Source organism: Gekko japonicus, unplaced genomic scaffold, assembly GCF_001447785.1.
Source record: "Gekko japonicus isolate JY-2015 unplaced genomic scaffold, Gekko_japonicus_V1.1 scaffold2944, whole genome shotgun sequence".
Lineage (NCBI taxonomy): Eukaryota > Metazoa > Chordata > Lepidosauria > Squamata > Gekkonidae > Gekko > Gekko japonicus.
The window spans coordinates 180506-194637 of record NW_015163694.1 but is presented as its reverse complement, the minus strand read 5'-3'; the positions used below and the strand labels follow the sequence as shown (position 1 = coordinate 194637).

The 14132-nt window shown below is 46.7% G+C and overlaps 1 protein-coding gene across 1 annotated transcript in view; it reads left to right on the top strand.

The window, feature by feature from the left end:
* Positions 1 to 13763, top strand: part of LOC107107499 (interferon alpha-inducible protein 27-like protein 2A) — a 16115-nt gene extending 2352 nt beyond the window's left edge. The window contains 4 exon segments of the mRNA XM_015407804.1: positions 6888 to 6965; positions 9345 to 9377; positions 12725 to 12886; positions 13523 to 13763. Coding sequence (XP_015263290.1) covers positions 6959 to 6965; positions 9345 to 9377; positions 12725 to 12886; positions 13523 to 13599 — 279 coding nt within the window. The 5' untranslated portion in view covers positions 6888 to 6958 and the 3' untranslated portion in view covers positions 13600 to 13763.
* Positions 13764 to 14132: the final 369 nt, after the last annotated feature.

The window sequence follows — 14132 nt, the reverse complement described above, 5'->3', positions numbered from 1 at the left end:
GGAGGAGGCGGCGGCGGCAGCGAGGCCTCTCCTCCCCGCCCGCACGCGCAGGAGACGCTCTTGCACTTTCGGGGGGATTTAAACATCCCCCCGAATTTTTTTTTAACTTTTTTTATTTTTGTGCACATGTGGGGACTGCCCCACATGTGCACAAACCTCCCACTGCCCCCCAAGTGCCCCCAAAGTGCAGATATAGATATCCGCACGGAGGGGGCAACTTGGGTATTAGTATAAGGATATGGAGCAGTGGCTATTAGCCACAAGGTCTAGATAGGAACTCTCAGGCTGGGGCAAGTAATGCTTTGAATTCTTGGTGCTTGGGGGGGGCAACAGTGGGAGGGCCTCTAGTGTCCTGGCCCCACTGCTGGACCTCCTGGTGGCACCTGGTATTTTTGGCCACTGTGTGACAGTGTGTTGGACTGGATGGGCTACTGGCCTGATCCAGCATTGGCTTCTCTTATGTTCTCTGGGAGGAATGGTCTCTAGGCTGGAGCTCAGCTATAATTGCAGGAGGTCTCCAGACCACACCTGGAGGTTGTCAGCCCTACAGACTGCCAGTTTTGCTGAGTCAGTCTTTAGGGTCAAGTTTCCTTGGAACCAGTCACTGTGCCATTCCTTGGTTTTGATTTCATATGGCCAAATGAGACCTTGTCGTCTGGAGTCGGGACTCCACTAACCTTGCCACCCTGGGAGGGCTTGTGTTGAACTACAGGCCTGCAGAACTGTTCCAGGCAAGTAGTTGAAGGGCTGTCCTATAGGGTCCAGAGTTGTTTCCTGTTGCCCCAGAAGGTCGGACGAGAACCAACAGTTGGAAATTAAATCAGAAGAGTTTTTGGCTAAACGTTAGGAAGAATTTCCTGATACAGTGGTTCCTCAGTGGAACAGGCCTCCACTGGAGGTGGTGGGCTCTCCTTCTTTGGAGGTTTTCCAACCAGAGGCTAGATGGCCACCTGACAGCAATGCTAATTCTGTGAACTTGGGCAGATCATGAGAAGGGAGGGCAGGGAGGGTTTGTCTCAGTGCTTCGTTCTCGTGGCCCTTTCTTACACGCCCAGGGAAATGCTGATTGCCACTTTAGGGCCAGGAAGCAATTTTTCTCCAGGCCAGTTTGGCCAGGTATCCTGGAGGCTTTTTGCCATCTTCTGGGAATGGAGCAGGGATCACTGGGTGTGCGCGCGTGGGGAAGGTAGTTGTGAATTTCCTGCAATGTGCCCTGCAGGTCCCTTCAAACTCTATGATTCTATAAATCTTTCCAAGACTCGTTGGTTTAATGAGTGACAAAGTTCATTTGGTGACTGTAGATGAAATACTAGCCTGATACCCGAAGCATGGTATTTAACTTCAGTAAATCCAGTTATAATACTGATGATGTAAAGTTTGAAATGTAACATCTGTTGTAGGATTTCTATTGGAGAAGATTGTAGTGTAAAAAATGAAGTGAGACATACGTACTTTTCCCCCTCTACTGAAGGACCTCTCTGTAGACTGCTGGGGCGGCCTCCCTCATGGCATTAAGCACGCTGCAACCGCTGCTGCACCTCACAGACAACCGCCTGTTAGGTGTAGGAGGTGGGGGGAGTCTGTAGGAAGCCATTAGAGAGGCTGGGCCAGCATCACCACTAAGGTGATCCTGCTGGGGCAGCGTCCCTGATGGATTAAAGTATCCTGGTCCTGCTTCTACACCTGACAGACACCCGCCTGTCTGGTGTTGGGGGGATCATGTTTAAAGGCATCAGGGAGGCTGGGCCAGCAGCAGGGCTAAGGCAGTCCTGCTGAGCAAACCTCCCTGGCAGCTGTAAGCATTCCAGCTCTTCTCCTACACCTGGCAGGCAGCTGCCTGTCCAGTGTAGGAGGGGGAGGGGGGAGGAGTATTAGAAGCTACTTTGGAGGCGGGGCTGGCAGGATCACTAAGGCGTAACTGCTGGGGCGGTAACTCCATCGTGGCTTTAAGCATCCTGCAACCGCTGCTGCACCTGACAGACAACTGCCTGTCAGGTGTAGGAGGGGGGAGCATGTTTGAAGCCATAGGGAGGCTGGGCCAGCAGCTTTGCTTCACCTCACAGGCAGTTGGCCACTCTTGATTTCCTCAACTGTCATGAGCTCTCTGTAGTCCCCTGTAACTGTTTTTTTTTAACCTCAGAACGCTGAGCTCTGCAGCTGACCAATCAGAGAGTGGGGGGTACAAGGAGGCACCCGCCTGCCAGCTGCATAGGAATCAATGGGGGGAGCACATTTTACCCCTTTTGATCCCCTTAGGGGTTGGATTTCTAAAAATCTCTTCTTAGTGAGCATCTACATCATTTTTTTAAATTTTAAAGCAGTTTTATTGAAGAAAGAATTTTATAATTTTACCACCACCAAAATCAATTAATAATATAAAAAGCAAAACTTCACATGCACGCTTTGTCTTCTTCATCTTCCTTCTTACTTCTCCCAAAATTATTACAAAGTATTATTTATACATTTTCAAGCAGTCTTAGCTCATTATAGTAATTTACAATATATTGACAGATTACTCTTGAACTACATCATAATCATGATTAATCTCAGTCCTCGGAGACCTCAAGGGTCAGGAGGGTATAGGCCCCCCTTATGGGGACTGATTGGTCCTGGGGAAATGTATCCAGACATTCGCCACAATCCCACCACTCACCTACACCACAGTGGGAGCACTCTCCCCGAATTTGGTGTTTCTAGGTCTTTGGAATGACAATTCCAATTCTTTGGAATTGTCATTCTGTAAGTATTGTCAGGATCGTTTTCAAGTCATGATGTACCTTACCTAATGAGCACCTGCAGATAGTTACCTTTCAGCAAGATAGCTGCCAGCTGGGAACCGTCAAAGTAATTGGTTGACAGCAGACTATCTTGACAGCTGAAGATCTAGATTCAGCTTAGCCCAGTTAGATCAATTGACTGATCCTTTTGATTGGTCAGTGAATTAGGGAACTGATAGCTGAGCTAGTATAAAGTCAGGAGTGAGGAACAAGAGAGAGCTTAGGAGAAACACCAAGGAAGGATGAGGAGAACATTGCAGAAGAACCGTCTACATTACACCAGGAAGACCTCGTGGACCTGGAAGGAGAGGTCTTCACTCTCTTCAGCATGTCTACTCCTGTCAGTGTCTAGAGGCTAGTCAGTTAGGCTTATTATTTTGTCTTTGTTTCATTGTACACACCTTTCCCCTACTTGTATGTTTTTATATGGGCTATCCTTTTGTAAATAAATTTCTAATTCTGTTTTTTTTTTACACCCAGAGTAGGTTACTGGCAGTGTTCCCTCTAAGCTGAGTTAGTGTGAGCTAGCTCACAATTTTTTAGCCTTCGAGTCATACATTTTTGTCTTAGCTCAGGAAGGATGGCTCCGGAGCAACATAATTTATGCAGTAGCAAAATTGCTCACTCACAATTTTAACACCAGTAGCTCACAAAGCAGAATTTTTGCTCACTAGACTCCACAGCTTAGAGGGAACACTGGTTACTGGCCCCGAGCCCAGGTTTATTATTTATTCCAGTGTCATAGAACTATGCTACCAAAGGGGTTAATTCCCAGTTGAACATACCTAAATTTATTTATTTTTTTTGTCACCTCAGCCAATAAATATTGGGGGGACACCCCAATGTTGTGACACTTCCACTGATAGAAAACCAGTTGAAAACAGCAAGTCACCGCTCACTTCTTCTGACAAAGTGAGCAGTGATTCATGAAAGCTCATACCCTGCCATAAATTTTGTTAGTCTTTAAGGTGCCACTGGATTCTTGCTTTTTTCTACTGCTACAGACAGACTAACACAGCTACCCATCTTGAGAAAACCAGTGGAATTTATACGTACCCTTCCTCAATTTGAAAGCCACACTGGTGAGGAAAAGGTAGTTCAAGTACTGCATTATCTGTGCCAAGTTTGCAGAATAGATTTCTCAAAATGCAGAGGTCAGTCTTATGACAACACTGCCAACATGTCAAGGCATTATCAATCATGCAGAAGAAGGCTTTAGAGCAGAACTAATATGCCGTATTCATACCATGGGCTGCCCTCTCTCAATCGTGTCGGCTGCAGTGCTGATGAGTGCTGTCCAGTGGCAATAAGTTTTTTCTCAACAGCCCAGTGACCTGATACATTTTTCTCTGCCTCAGCCCACCAATTTGCAGTTCTTAAAACACATTTGGGCAACAATCATGTCTTGAAATCTTTTTCTAATAGTCACAGAGGAGTACATGCAGTGGCAACTAGTGCCATTCTGGAGTCCTACTCAAAGATTGTGGATACATTAGAAAGTACAGCTGGAGACAAGTCCCCAAGGGGAGAAACTATACAAGAGGCAGAAACGTGGTATACAAGAAGAACTAGAGTTTATATTCATGAGGACCATGTGGAATGAAGTTTTACAACACTTTCCCCACACAAGTCAAAGCTCCTCATGAAAAAGGTTTGGATTTGAAAACATGTTCAGACCTCTGTCAGTCATTAGAACACTTACTTAGAGGAATGACTTCAAAAGATCTGAAGAGACAGCAAAAGATATTTTGCCTGATGCCAGTTACACAGAAGCCCAGTCCCGCAAGCAAATCATGAAAAAGCAGGCAAATGATGGCAGTGCACCAGAAACAGTACTGAGACACATTTTGCAGGTCTAGTTAAAGGTAAAGGTTCCCTTGCCCGAAAGCCAGTCGAATCCGACTCTAGGGTTGCGGTGCTCATCCCTGTTTCAAAGCCGAAGAGCCAGCGCTGTCCGAAGACGTTTCCGTGGTCATGTGACCGGCATGACTAAACACCGAGGCGCACAGAACGCTGTTACCTTCCCACCGAAGTGGTACCTATTTATCTACTTGCAATTTCTTGCTTTCGAACTGCTAGGTTGGCAGGAGCTGGAACTAGAGACGGGAGCTCACTCCGTCATGTGGCACACTCGGGTCTCGAACGGCTGAACTACTGACCTTCCACAGCCTGCAGTTCAGCGTCTTAACGACTTGAGCCACCGCAGCCCCCAGGTCTACTTACTAAGCTATAATTGATATACTTGAAGCTTATATCAAGAAGAGAGGTGTACAAAGAAGTAGCAGGTAGATTTTCTTTTCTAAATGATATGGACTTATCTGACAAACGATATTTACATGGTTTGCAAAAGCTAGTTGACCCTGTAGACCTGAACATGAATTTCTGATAAGAACGATGGCTGTTACGCTGTTATATGTGGGCAAAGTTTAATGAAAGAGGAAATATGAAATCCAGCCACATTGATCTTCATGACATTGCTGGGCCGGAAGCAGGCGGAGCCGCGCGCCTTAGAAAGAAGACAGCCACTTCTGGAAACGCCGGGAAAAGAACACCCGTCAGTCCAGAGACCCGACCCGACAGTAACAGCAACAACAACTACAACCACCACCATAGGGGGTGCCGTTAGGTTGCCCCATCCCCATATACATACTGTGGCCCTAGTTAGGGAAAAACGGTGATTAGCACCAAAAATCTGTAAGCCGCTCAGAGACCCCTAGACAAGGGGTTCGAGCGGGATATCAAATCGAATATATAAATAAATAAATAAATAAATAGCAAAAGACAGAATACAAGTTGTATTTCCAGATGGATCAGACTCTGTATTTTTCTAACACTGGTGTTTGCTAACTGCTCTGCCAAATGCTCTTTTTCTCAGCTGAAAAGAATTGAAAACTCCTCAGAGAACAGCAATAAACTCATGTTAAACTGCCTTATACTGCATTAGACCCTTGGTCCATCAGGGTCAGACTGGCAGTAACTCTCCAGGGTCTCAGGCAGAGGTCTTTCACATCACCTACCATGTGACTCTTCTAGCTGGAAATGCCAGGAATTGAACCTGGACCTTTTGCATGCCACTCAGCCATGATACGTCAGGACAGACTAGATTCAGTTTCCATCCTGTGTATGGAAGTAGATGGGCTTTGTTGAGTCAGTTTCCATGAACTTATCCAGAATTTTGCAATCAGAAAATCTTGAAAGAAGCTATTTTAATTTCAGAATACATGTAAGTTTTGTGTCATTAAAAAAAATAAAATGTTATTTTACAGTGTAGTATTTCTATTTTGAATTACATATGGGGGCACCGTAATCTTTTCAGTGCTTGGGGCCTCTGAAGGTCTAGAGGTGATGTTTTGCCACAAGTCAAGCAGGGGGAACCCTTGCATAGTCCTGCCAACCCTATTAACAAGTTACAGTATGTGCAGTCTGTAAACAGTGTACACTTGATTTTTCTTTACACGTATGGTGAGGAATTCTCATGTCACATTTCAACACATGTAAAGTCTCAAATGCGATTGAAACCACTCATTTATACTGGAGCTGGTTACAGTTTCATTTGTAATTGGATGCATGTTGTCTCTTTCGTACAAGCTTAAAATCTAACAAACAGATGTTTGGATGTCCAAGCAGGATGTACATGTGTTCACTGTAACATGTAAACGGGACAGCTGGTCCTCATGGGAACTAAATTCCTGAAGGCTGCAAGGGCCAGATTTGGATTGGGAGGTTTCTAAGGGAACTTTGACTGCCAAAAGCTTATTACCCCCCCCCCCAAAAAAAACTTGTTGGTCTCCAACATGCTACTAGACTTGAATCTAGCTGTTCTACTACAGAACACAGCTACCCTCTGAAACAGCCAATATAAAGCTGTTACCCTTTAAGGTGCTCCACAAATCACGATGCCTTTTGGATTTTCTGCAACAAACTCCTGTAGCTACTAGAGCCTAGGTCCAGTGAAATCAACAGGCTTAAACCAGAAAAACTCTGCATAGGATTGCTCTGAAATGTGACTGCAATGGTGGGCAGAGTAATTAAAATGGGGGGTTGTGGGTGTGGCAGTAGGCCCCATTTTTCTCCTGGATTAGTCTAACCACATATCTGATGTCTACACAGGTCATTCAGCTCGGCGGCACACGCGACGCGAAGCTGACTCTGACTGACAGTCTCGTAGAGCCTAAGAAGCAATGCTGCGTAAGAATGCCAGTTTGTTCCTTCTTGTGGACCCACCACTGTGTTTCTCAGATGGTTCATGATACTGCTTTTTTCCTTGATTAAAACTGGAGGCACGCTTTGCATCCAACAAGATGTGTGCATTGTTTTTTCCTCAGAGCCACAGGGAAACAGCCACTTTGAAATGGCAGAGGTAGCTGGTCGTTTTTGCCTCCTTTTGCCCTCTCTCCCCTTCAGCCCCATCAATCTGGGAAGGGCCCCTGAATTCTGGGCAATGCCATGGTGATGCCTTTGGGATTCCCCCAATCATTCCTCTGTCCCACTTAAGAAATTGAACTAATATTTACGAAAACTCCATTGTGCAGAGGGGAAAGACCATGGTGTAGTTGTAGAGCATCTGCTTGGCATGCCAAGTCCAATTCCTGGCATCGCTGGTTAAGATATCAGGTAGTAGGGGATGTGAAAAACTCAGGACTTTGATAGACTAATTATCTGATTCAGTATAAAGCGGCTGTATGTATATGTGGGGGGGCCACGCTCTTCTCCTATGCATAACGTTTAGAAAAATGTTACCCCAGATGACATCGCAAAGAAATGTCTGGCATCAACGGAAGAAATACAGAGTGTTAAGAAGAAAGTTGTTAAAGTGGAAAAACAGCAAATGAAGCAGGAGAATAAAATTTTAATGCTTCAAATGGAAAAGTCAAACCTGACTCTTTGGTTCCAAGGTTTGAAAGAAGAGGAACGTGAGGACCTCAGAGACATTTTGGCAACAGTGTTGGAGCCACTGATTGGCAGCGAAGCGGAAAAAATAAAAGAAGAGAAGGAGGTGGCCTATAGAGCCTATTCCAATTTCACAAAGAAGAATAAGCTGCCAGCAGAAGTGGTCGTGAAGTTTACCAGACAGCGTCTCCGGAACCAAATTTTAAAAGCAGTATCAGCGACACCCTTGAAAATGGGAGAACAACCAATTCGAGTTTTGAAAGATATCCCATTTGAAATTAGAATGAAACGAAAAGAATACAAAGGATTGACTTTGTTCTTACAAAAACATCAAATTAGTTACAGATGGTTAATGCCAGAAGGACTGGTCTGTAAATATAAAGACAGAAGAGAAAAGATTGATTCTATCTTGAAGGCAAGGGACTTTTTGAAAAGGCACGCCAATACAGAAGAAGAAGCAGAACTTGCCGAGTGGATGTCGGGGAAAAGCAGCGAGAGCAGCAGTTCGGAAGGAGAGGAAGAAAAAGGAGCAGCCGGAGGTCCAAAGTATAATTTGCGAGAGACTAAAGGAAAGCATTATAAAATTTAAGGACTTATCTGGAGGTGCCAAAGAAGATATACTAACCTCAAAAGGACTTTACTAACATACTAATTGCCTGATTTGGAAAGAATAAGAAGAAACAGATGTTTCTCCAACTGCAGAAGAAGCCAGAAACTTGGATGTGGACTTTAACCTTAATACTAACAGATTACTATACCAGTAAATAACATCACTCAAAAATTTTCTTTGTCCCTCTATATACCCTCCCTATTTTTCTAAAAAGCGAAATTTCTCTCCTTTTTAGGAGAGGGAAATAAAAGTTTTATAACAAAAAAAGAAAGAAAAATGTTACCCCAGCCTAACTACTCCTTATACATGTATGAATATTTTCTACACACCTCACTTCTGATCAAATGGTCTGTAACTTGACTGATAAGCTGGAATCTCTAAGCATCCTGTTTTGTTTTAGTCTCATTGCCCTTGACAGTGCAATTCTAAGAACTCCTTCTGAGGGCGTAAGCACCACCGAATAGACCCGAGTACACTGGCTTAGCAGACCTCTTGGAGAGCCATCCTAAGCAGGTCTACCCAGAAGCCAGTCCCATTTTGTTTGATGGGGCTTACTCCCAGGAAAGCATACTTAGAATTGCAGCCTTTAGTCATTAGTTTGGGGTTTTTTTGGTATGTTTGCATTTGTGTGTGTGCCCGTGCCCGGAAGTCATGGCGACCTCTGGCAACTCCTACTGGGACACGGAGAACTTTCAGAGAAGTGGCTTGACAGCCTGCCTCTGCCTCCTGGCCCTGGTATTCTTTGGAGGTCTCCCATCCAAATACTTGCCAAGGTTGGCCCTGCTTAGCTTCCGAGATCTGACGAGATTGGGCTTGCCTGGGCTATCCAGGTCAGGGCATCTTTAATCATTGTTGACAGCTGTAAATGTCTTTACTGCATCTGCAGTAATATTTAATAACAGAAATGTATAAATAATAAAAAGAATGGCTAGCTTAGCTGCTGAGTGTTTTGGAGAAACTGGCTTTAGCTAACTTGGGGTAACAGTAACTGCTTTTGCCTTGGCCAGCTCATATTCCCAGTGTTTCACATGGGATCCATTTATTAACACAAGTCTCTTTTTCCGTAGCCAAAATTGGTCTCGGGGCTGCAGCTGGCCTAGGTAAGTTTCCAGTCAATCAGTACATTCTTCCATAATATTACTGCAAAATGGATTTCCAGCTAGAGATCCTTTCTGGATCATGTCTGCACTGAGCAGTCTTTTTTTTACCGTTAGCAATAATATAGTAATAACTAACTGTCAGGATCAGAACCCACAGCCAACAACGTAGTACACGCTTATCAAGGAAGCTAATACTTTATTGAAGAGCTATAGATGCATTAACATAGGCACTGTTAAGAATGGTGGCTGCCTCTGGGGCATAATAGGATATAGGGTATTCGTATGCACACACACACCCCACTGCCCTGGCCAATTAGGGCGCTCTGGCCGTTTGCGCTGAAGCTGGGAACCAAGCTTGCTCCCACGGTTCCCTTAGAACTAGACATCACCATCCCACCACCTACAGAACTTAGAGATAAGCGTTACAGCAGCTAAGAAGCACAGAAGGAATGCAAAGGCAATTAGAATACAACTGACCCCCTCAACCTCCATGGCAGCTTAAGCTGACACTAACCTGCTACCCGTGCTTTGCTATGGTATTTAAGTTCTGTAAATCCAGTTATAATACTGATGATGTGAAGTTTCTAACGGAGAAGATTGTAGTGTAAGAAATGAAGTGAGACATACGTACTTTTTTTCCTCTCTACTGAAGGACCTCTCTCTAGACCACATCGGTGGTTCTGCCCTCAGGTGCTAGGATCACCAGGCTGCTTAGTGAGCTCACTCTGGAGCAGGCCACATAGAACTGTCCATTTAAGAAGCAGTCATCTGTTCAGTCCACTCCTGCTGCCTTCCATAAAAGTGATGGCCTCTCTACTTGTGTTCCTGGATTGTTTTGCTCATATGGAGATTGTGTTGTTCTGAGCACCTCAGGGTGATCTTGCTGGTACTTGGCCTGTGCAGCTCAGTGACCTGCACGAGTGCTATGTGCAAATGTCTTTGCCACATTCCTAAGTTGCCTCCTCCTTGTAGCATTGGTGTATCTGGCTCAATGTTTGCCAGGAGCTTTCTTGGGGCAGTAAGAGGTGAGAGGTGTGAGGGGGAGTTGGTGTGAGGGAGTGGTGATGTGGTGGACATTTCTTCAGGTTCACGAGGGAGGCACGCATCGAAATGGCTCCTAGAAATGTCCTTTACTATCTCCCCATAAACATTCATACCCTGGCCCTGCTCCTACACCTGACAGACACCAGCCTGTGGTGTTGGGGGGATTGTATTTAAAGGCATTGGGGAGGCTGTGCCAGCAGCAGTACTAAGGCAATCCTGCTGAGCGAACCTCCCCGGTGACTGTAAGCATCCCAGCTCTTCTACACCTGACAGGCAGCTGCCCGTCCAGTGTAGGAGGGGGGAGGAGTATTAGAAGCCACTCTGGAGGTGGGGCTGCACCTGACAGACAACTGCCTGTTAGGTGTAGGAGGTGGGGGGAGTGTGTTGGAAGCCATCCCACCTCCTCTCCTACACCTGACAGGCAGCTGCCTGTCCAGTGTAGGAGGGGGAGGGGGGAGGAGTATTAGAAGCCCCTGTGCAGGTGGGGCTGCACCTGACAGACAACTGCCTGTTAGGTGTAGGAGGTGGGGGAAGTGTGTTGGAAGCCATGGGAGAGGCTGGGCCAGCAGCATTATTGAACCTCACAGGTGCTTGTTGGCCACTCCCAATTTCCTCAACTGTCATTAGCTGTCTTTTTTTTTTTAGTATTTATTTAGATTTTTATTGAAATTTTATGTCATTAGCTGTCTGTAACTGTTGGGTTTTTTTATCTCAGAACTCTGAGCTCTGCAGCTGACCAATCAGAGGGGGTGGGTGGAGGGAGAGAGCTGCACATTTCCCCCCTTTTGACCCACTTAGGGATCGAATTTCTTAAAATCCATTCTTAGCGAGCACCTACACCACGGTGGGAGCGCTCTCCCCAAATTTGGTGTCTCTAGGTCCAGTGGTTTGGCCTGGGCGTTGATTTTACGGTGAGGGGACTTTCTTTTATATAGATAGGGCGGCAGTCCTATTAGCCCAGACTTGTCTGATCTCATCAGATCTCAGAAGCTAAGCAAGGACAGTACTTGGAGCAGGGCTTTTTTTGTAGAAAAAGCCCAGCAGGAACTCATTAGCATAATAGGCCATACCGAACACAGACACTCATTAGCATATTAGCCCACACCCCATGCCTTCCCTTGGCTTGCCTGGGCAAGCTGGCCCTTGGAGGGGAGGCAGTTTAAACTGCCTTCCCTTGGCTTGACCAGGTGCCCCGCGGCTGTGGGGAGCCTGGGCAAGCCGGCCCTTGGACAGGCAGGGAAAGGCATGGGGAGGCATTTAAATGCCTCTCCGATCCTTCCAGGCCCCCCCCCCGGCCCGTCCGCCTCGGAGTCACTGAGGGGTCGCTCTCCAGGCGTTCCCTCTGTAGCCACGCACGCAGAGGTTTTGGCTGTAGTGGGTGTGGCCAACTCCGAAGCCAGCTGGAACCCCGTTCCTGTGCGTTCCTGCCCCAAAATAGCCCTGACTCGGAGACATTGTAGATGAAGGCAATGGCAACCCACCTCTGCTCACCCCTTGCCACTCGACAGCACACTTTAACTTGGTTTTTAAGAAATGAAATTATCGTAAGGCACTGTGCGTGGAATAGCCAGGAGATCCCCGGAGGGGGATAGTTTGGCTGCCGAAGCTGTAGGTCTTTTTTTGGCAGCATGTAAGTGGCCAGCGATGCTTATTTTTAGGCTGAGGGTGCTGTGACTTGCCTAAGGTCACCCAGCTAGTTTCAAGTGGGGAATCAAACCCGGTTCTCCAGATCAGAGTCTACTGCTCTTAACCACGACACCAAACTGGCTCTTTTAACTTCGTAATATTACATTTAAGAAACTTTAGGTTCTTAGTACCTGTGCTGCTTCCAGCACAGGTTTGGAAGCCAGCGGCGGCCTTTGGCTCCTGGGCATTGGCTCCTGCCGAGCAGGTAGGGTAGCTTTCTAAAAATTAGTGGCTGCTTATTTGTAGGTGGCCAGTGACCAATAAGCAGCAGGCTAGTCGTGGTGGAACATATTGTCAAGTCACCACCGCTTTAAGGCAACCCTGTAGGGTTTTCAAGGCTAGAGATGAACAGAGGTGGTTTGCCACTGCTGGCCTCTGTGGAGCAAACTTGGACTTCCTTGTGGTCTCCCATCCAAGTACAAACCAGGGTCGACCATGCAGAGATTCTGATGAGATCAGGCTACCGTGGGCCCATCCAGGTCAGGGCAAGCAGGTTAATACAGCCTCTCTAAGGGACAGTATCACAGGGACTGGGTTGGTGTTTTTTTTTTTTTGTTTTTTTTTTTGAGGTTGCTGTGATGAAGCACAGAGCTAATCTGGCAGTTCTTACAATGCAGCGGTTGCCGTCGTGGGGGTCCCTGTGGCAGTGGGAATGCTGGGTTTCACCGGAGCGGGAATTGCAGCCTGATCTGCAGCAGCGAAGATGATGTCTGCAGCTGCCATTGCCAACAGCGGAGGAGTGGCGGCTGGGGGTGCCGTGGCCACCTTGCAGTCAATTGGTATGAATACCTTTCTTGAGGAGGAGGCGGGGATCGGGCCTCTGAAGACTTGCATGTCCCAGGAGGGGTGGAGCACTTTTGCACGTTTGGGATTAGGGGAACAGAGCAGGTGCCACTGCAAGGTGGCTGGCATGAGTACTGGGGCCAATCACAAAGCGTAGCTCGGTTCCCCCCCAAACACTAGGAATTTGCAAACCAAACATCTTCCTATGATGAAGGCACCGTTCCGAATGGGTACCATCCTTGCAGACCCAAAGGTCTTCCAAGCCCTTCTGGAGCTCCTTCTGGTATGGGGAGGTGGAGAAAAGCCAGGACTTGTCTCCTTGCTGTGGGGAAGAGATGCTTTGACAAAGTAATCGGTTGGCATCGGGAAGCCCCTCAGTGGGCACAAAGATTGTCTGCCTCCAGGTGGGGCCTGGAGTTCTCCCGGAATTACAGAGATCAGTTCCCCTGGGGGGAAACGGCTCTTCTGTATGGCATCACATCCCTGCTGAGACCCCTCCCCAAATGTTGCCCTTCCCCAGTCACTGCCCCCAAATCTCCAGGAATTTTCCACGCTGGAGTTGGTAACCCTTTCTTGCACCATGTTGAGGATCACCTTATTCTGGTAATGCTGTCCCTTAATCTTCTTTCCAGGAGCAGCGGGTCTGTCATTCGCTACAAAAGCTGCCATAACAGCGGGAGGAGGATTGCTGGGTGCCATTCGGAAATGAAGGATGCAAAGAGAGCAGTTCTCTTTGCCCTCTTGTAAGTCCAAAACTGAATCCTTCCCCCTAGATATGCAGAAATGTGCAATGCTTGACTTGCATTAGGAACACTCCCAGGATGTGCTCTGCTCATGTCTGTGCTCTCCAATGGTTTTGCTAAAACCAGTAAAGCTTTGATGAGAACTTTGTGTGTTGACTTCATTTATATACCCTGCCTTTCTCCCCAGTGGGGACCCAACGCAGGTTACACTATTCTCCTCTCCTCAATTTTATCACCACAACAACCCTGTGAGGTAGGGTAGGCTGAGAGTGTACGACTGACTGAAGGTCACCAGCAAGTTTCCACAGCAGTGAGGATTCAGACGTGGGTCGTTGGGATCCTAGTCTGGCACTCTGACCCCAACACCAGAACAACACTGAGTGGGTGAACAGGAAAGTAGATTCCACAATGCCCTCCAACAGATGAGGAGGCGTTTCCATTATTTTCCAAGCAAAATTTCAATTTCAAGTGTTCGATAAAAATAGTGTGGAGAGAGTGG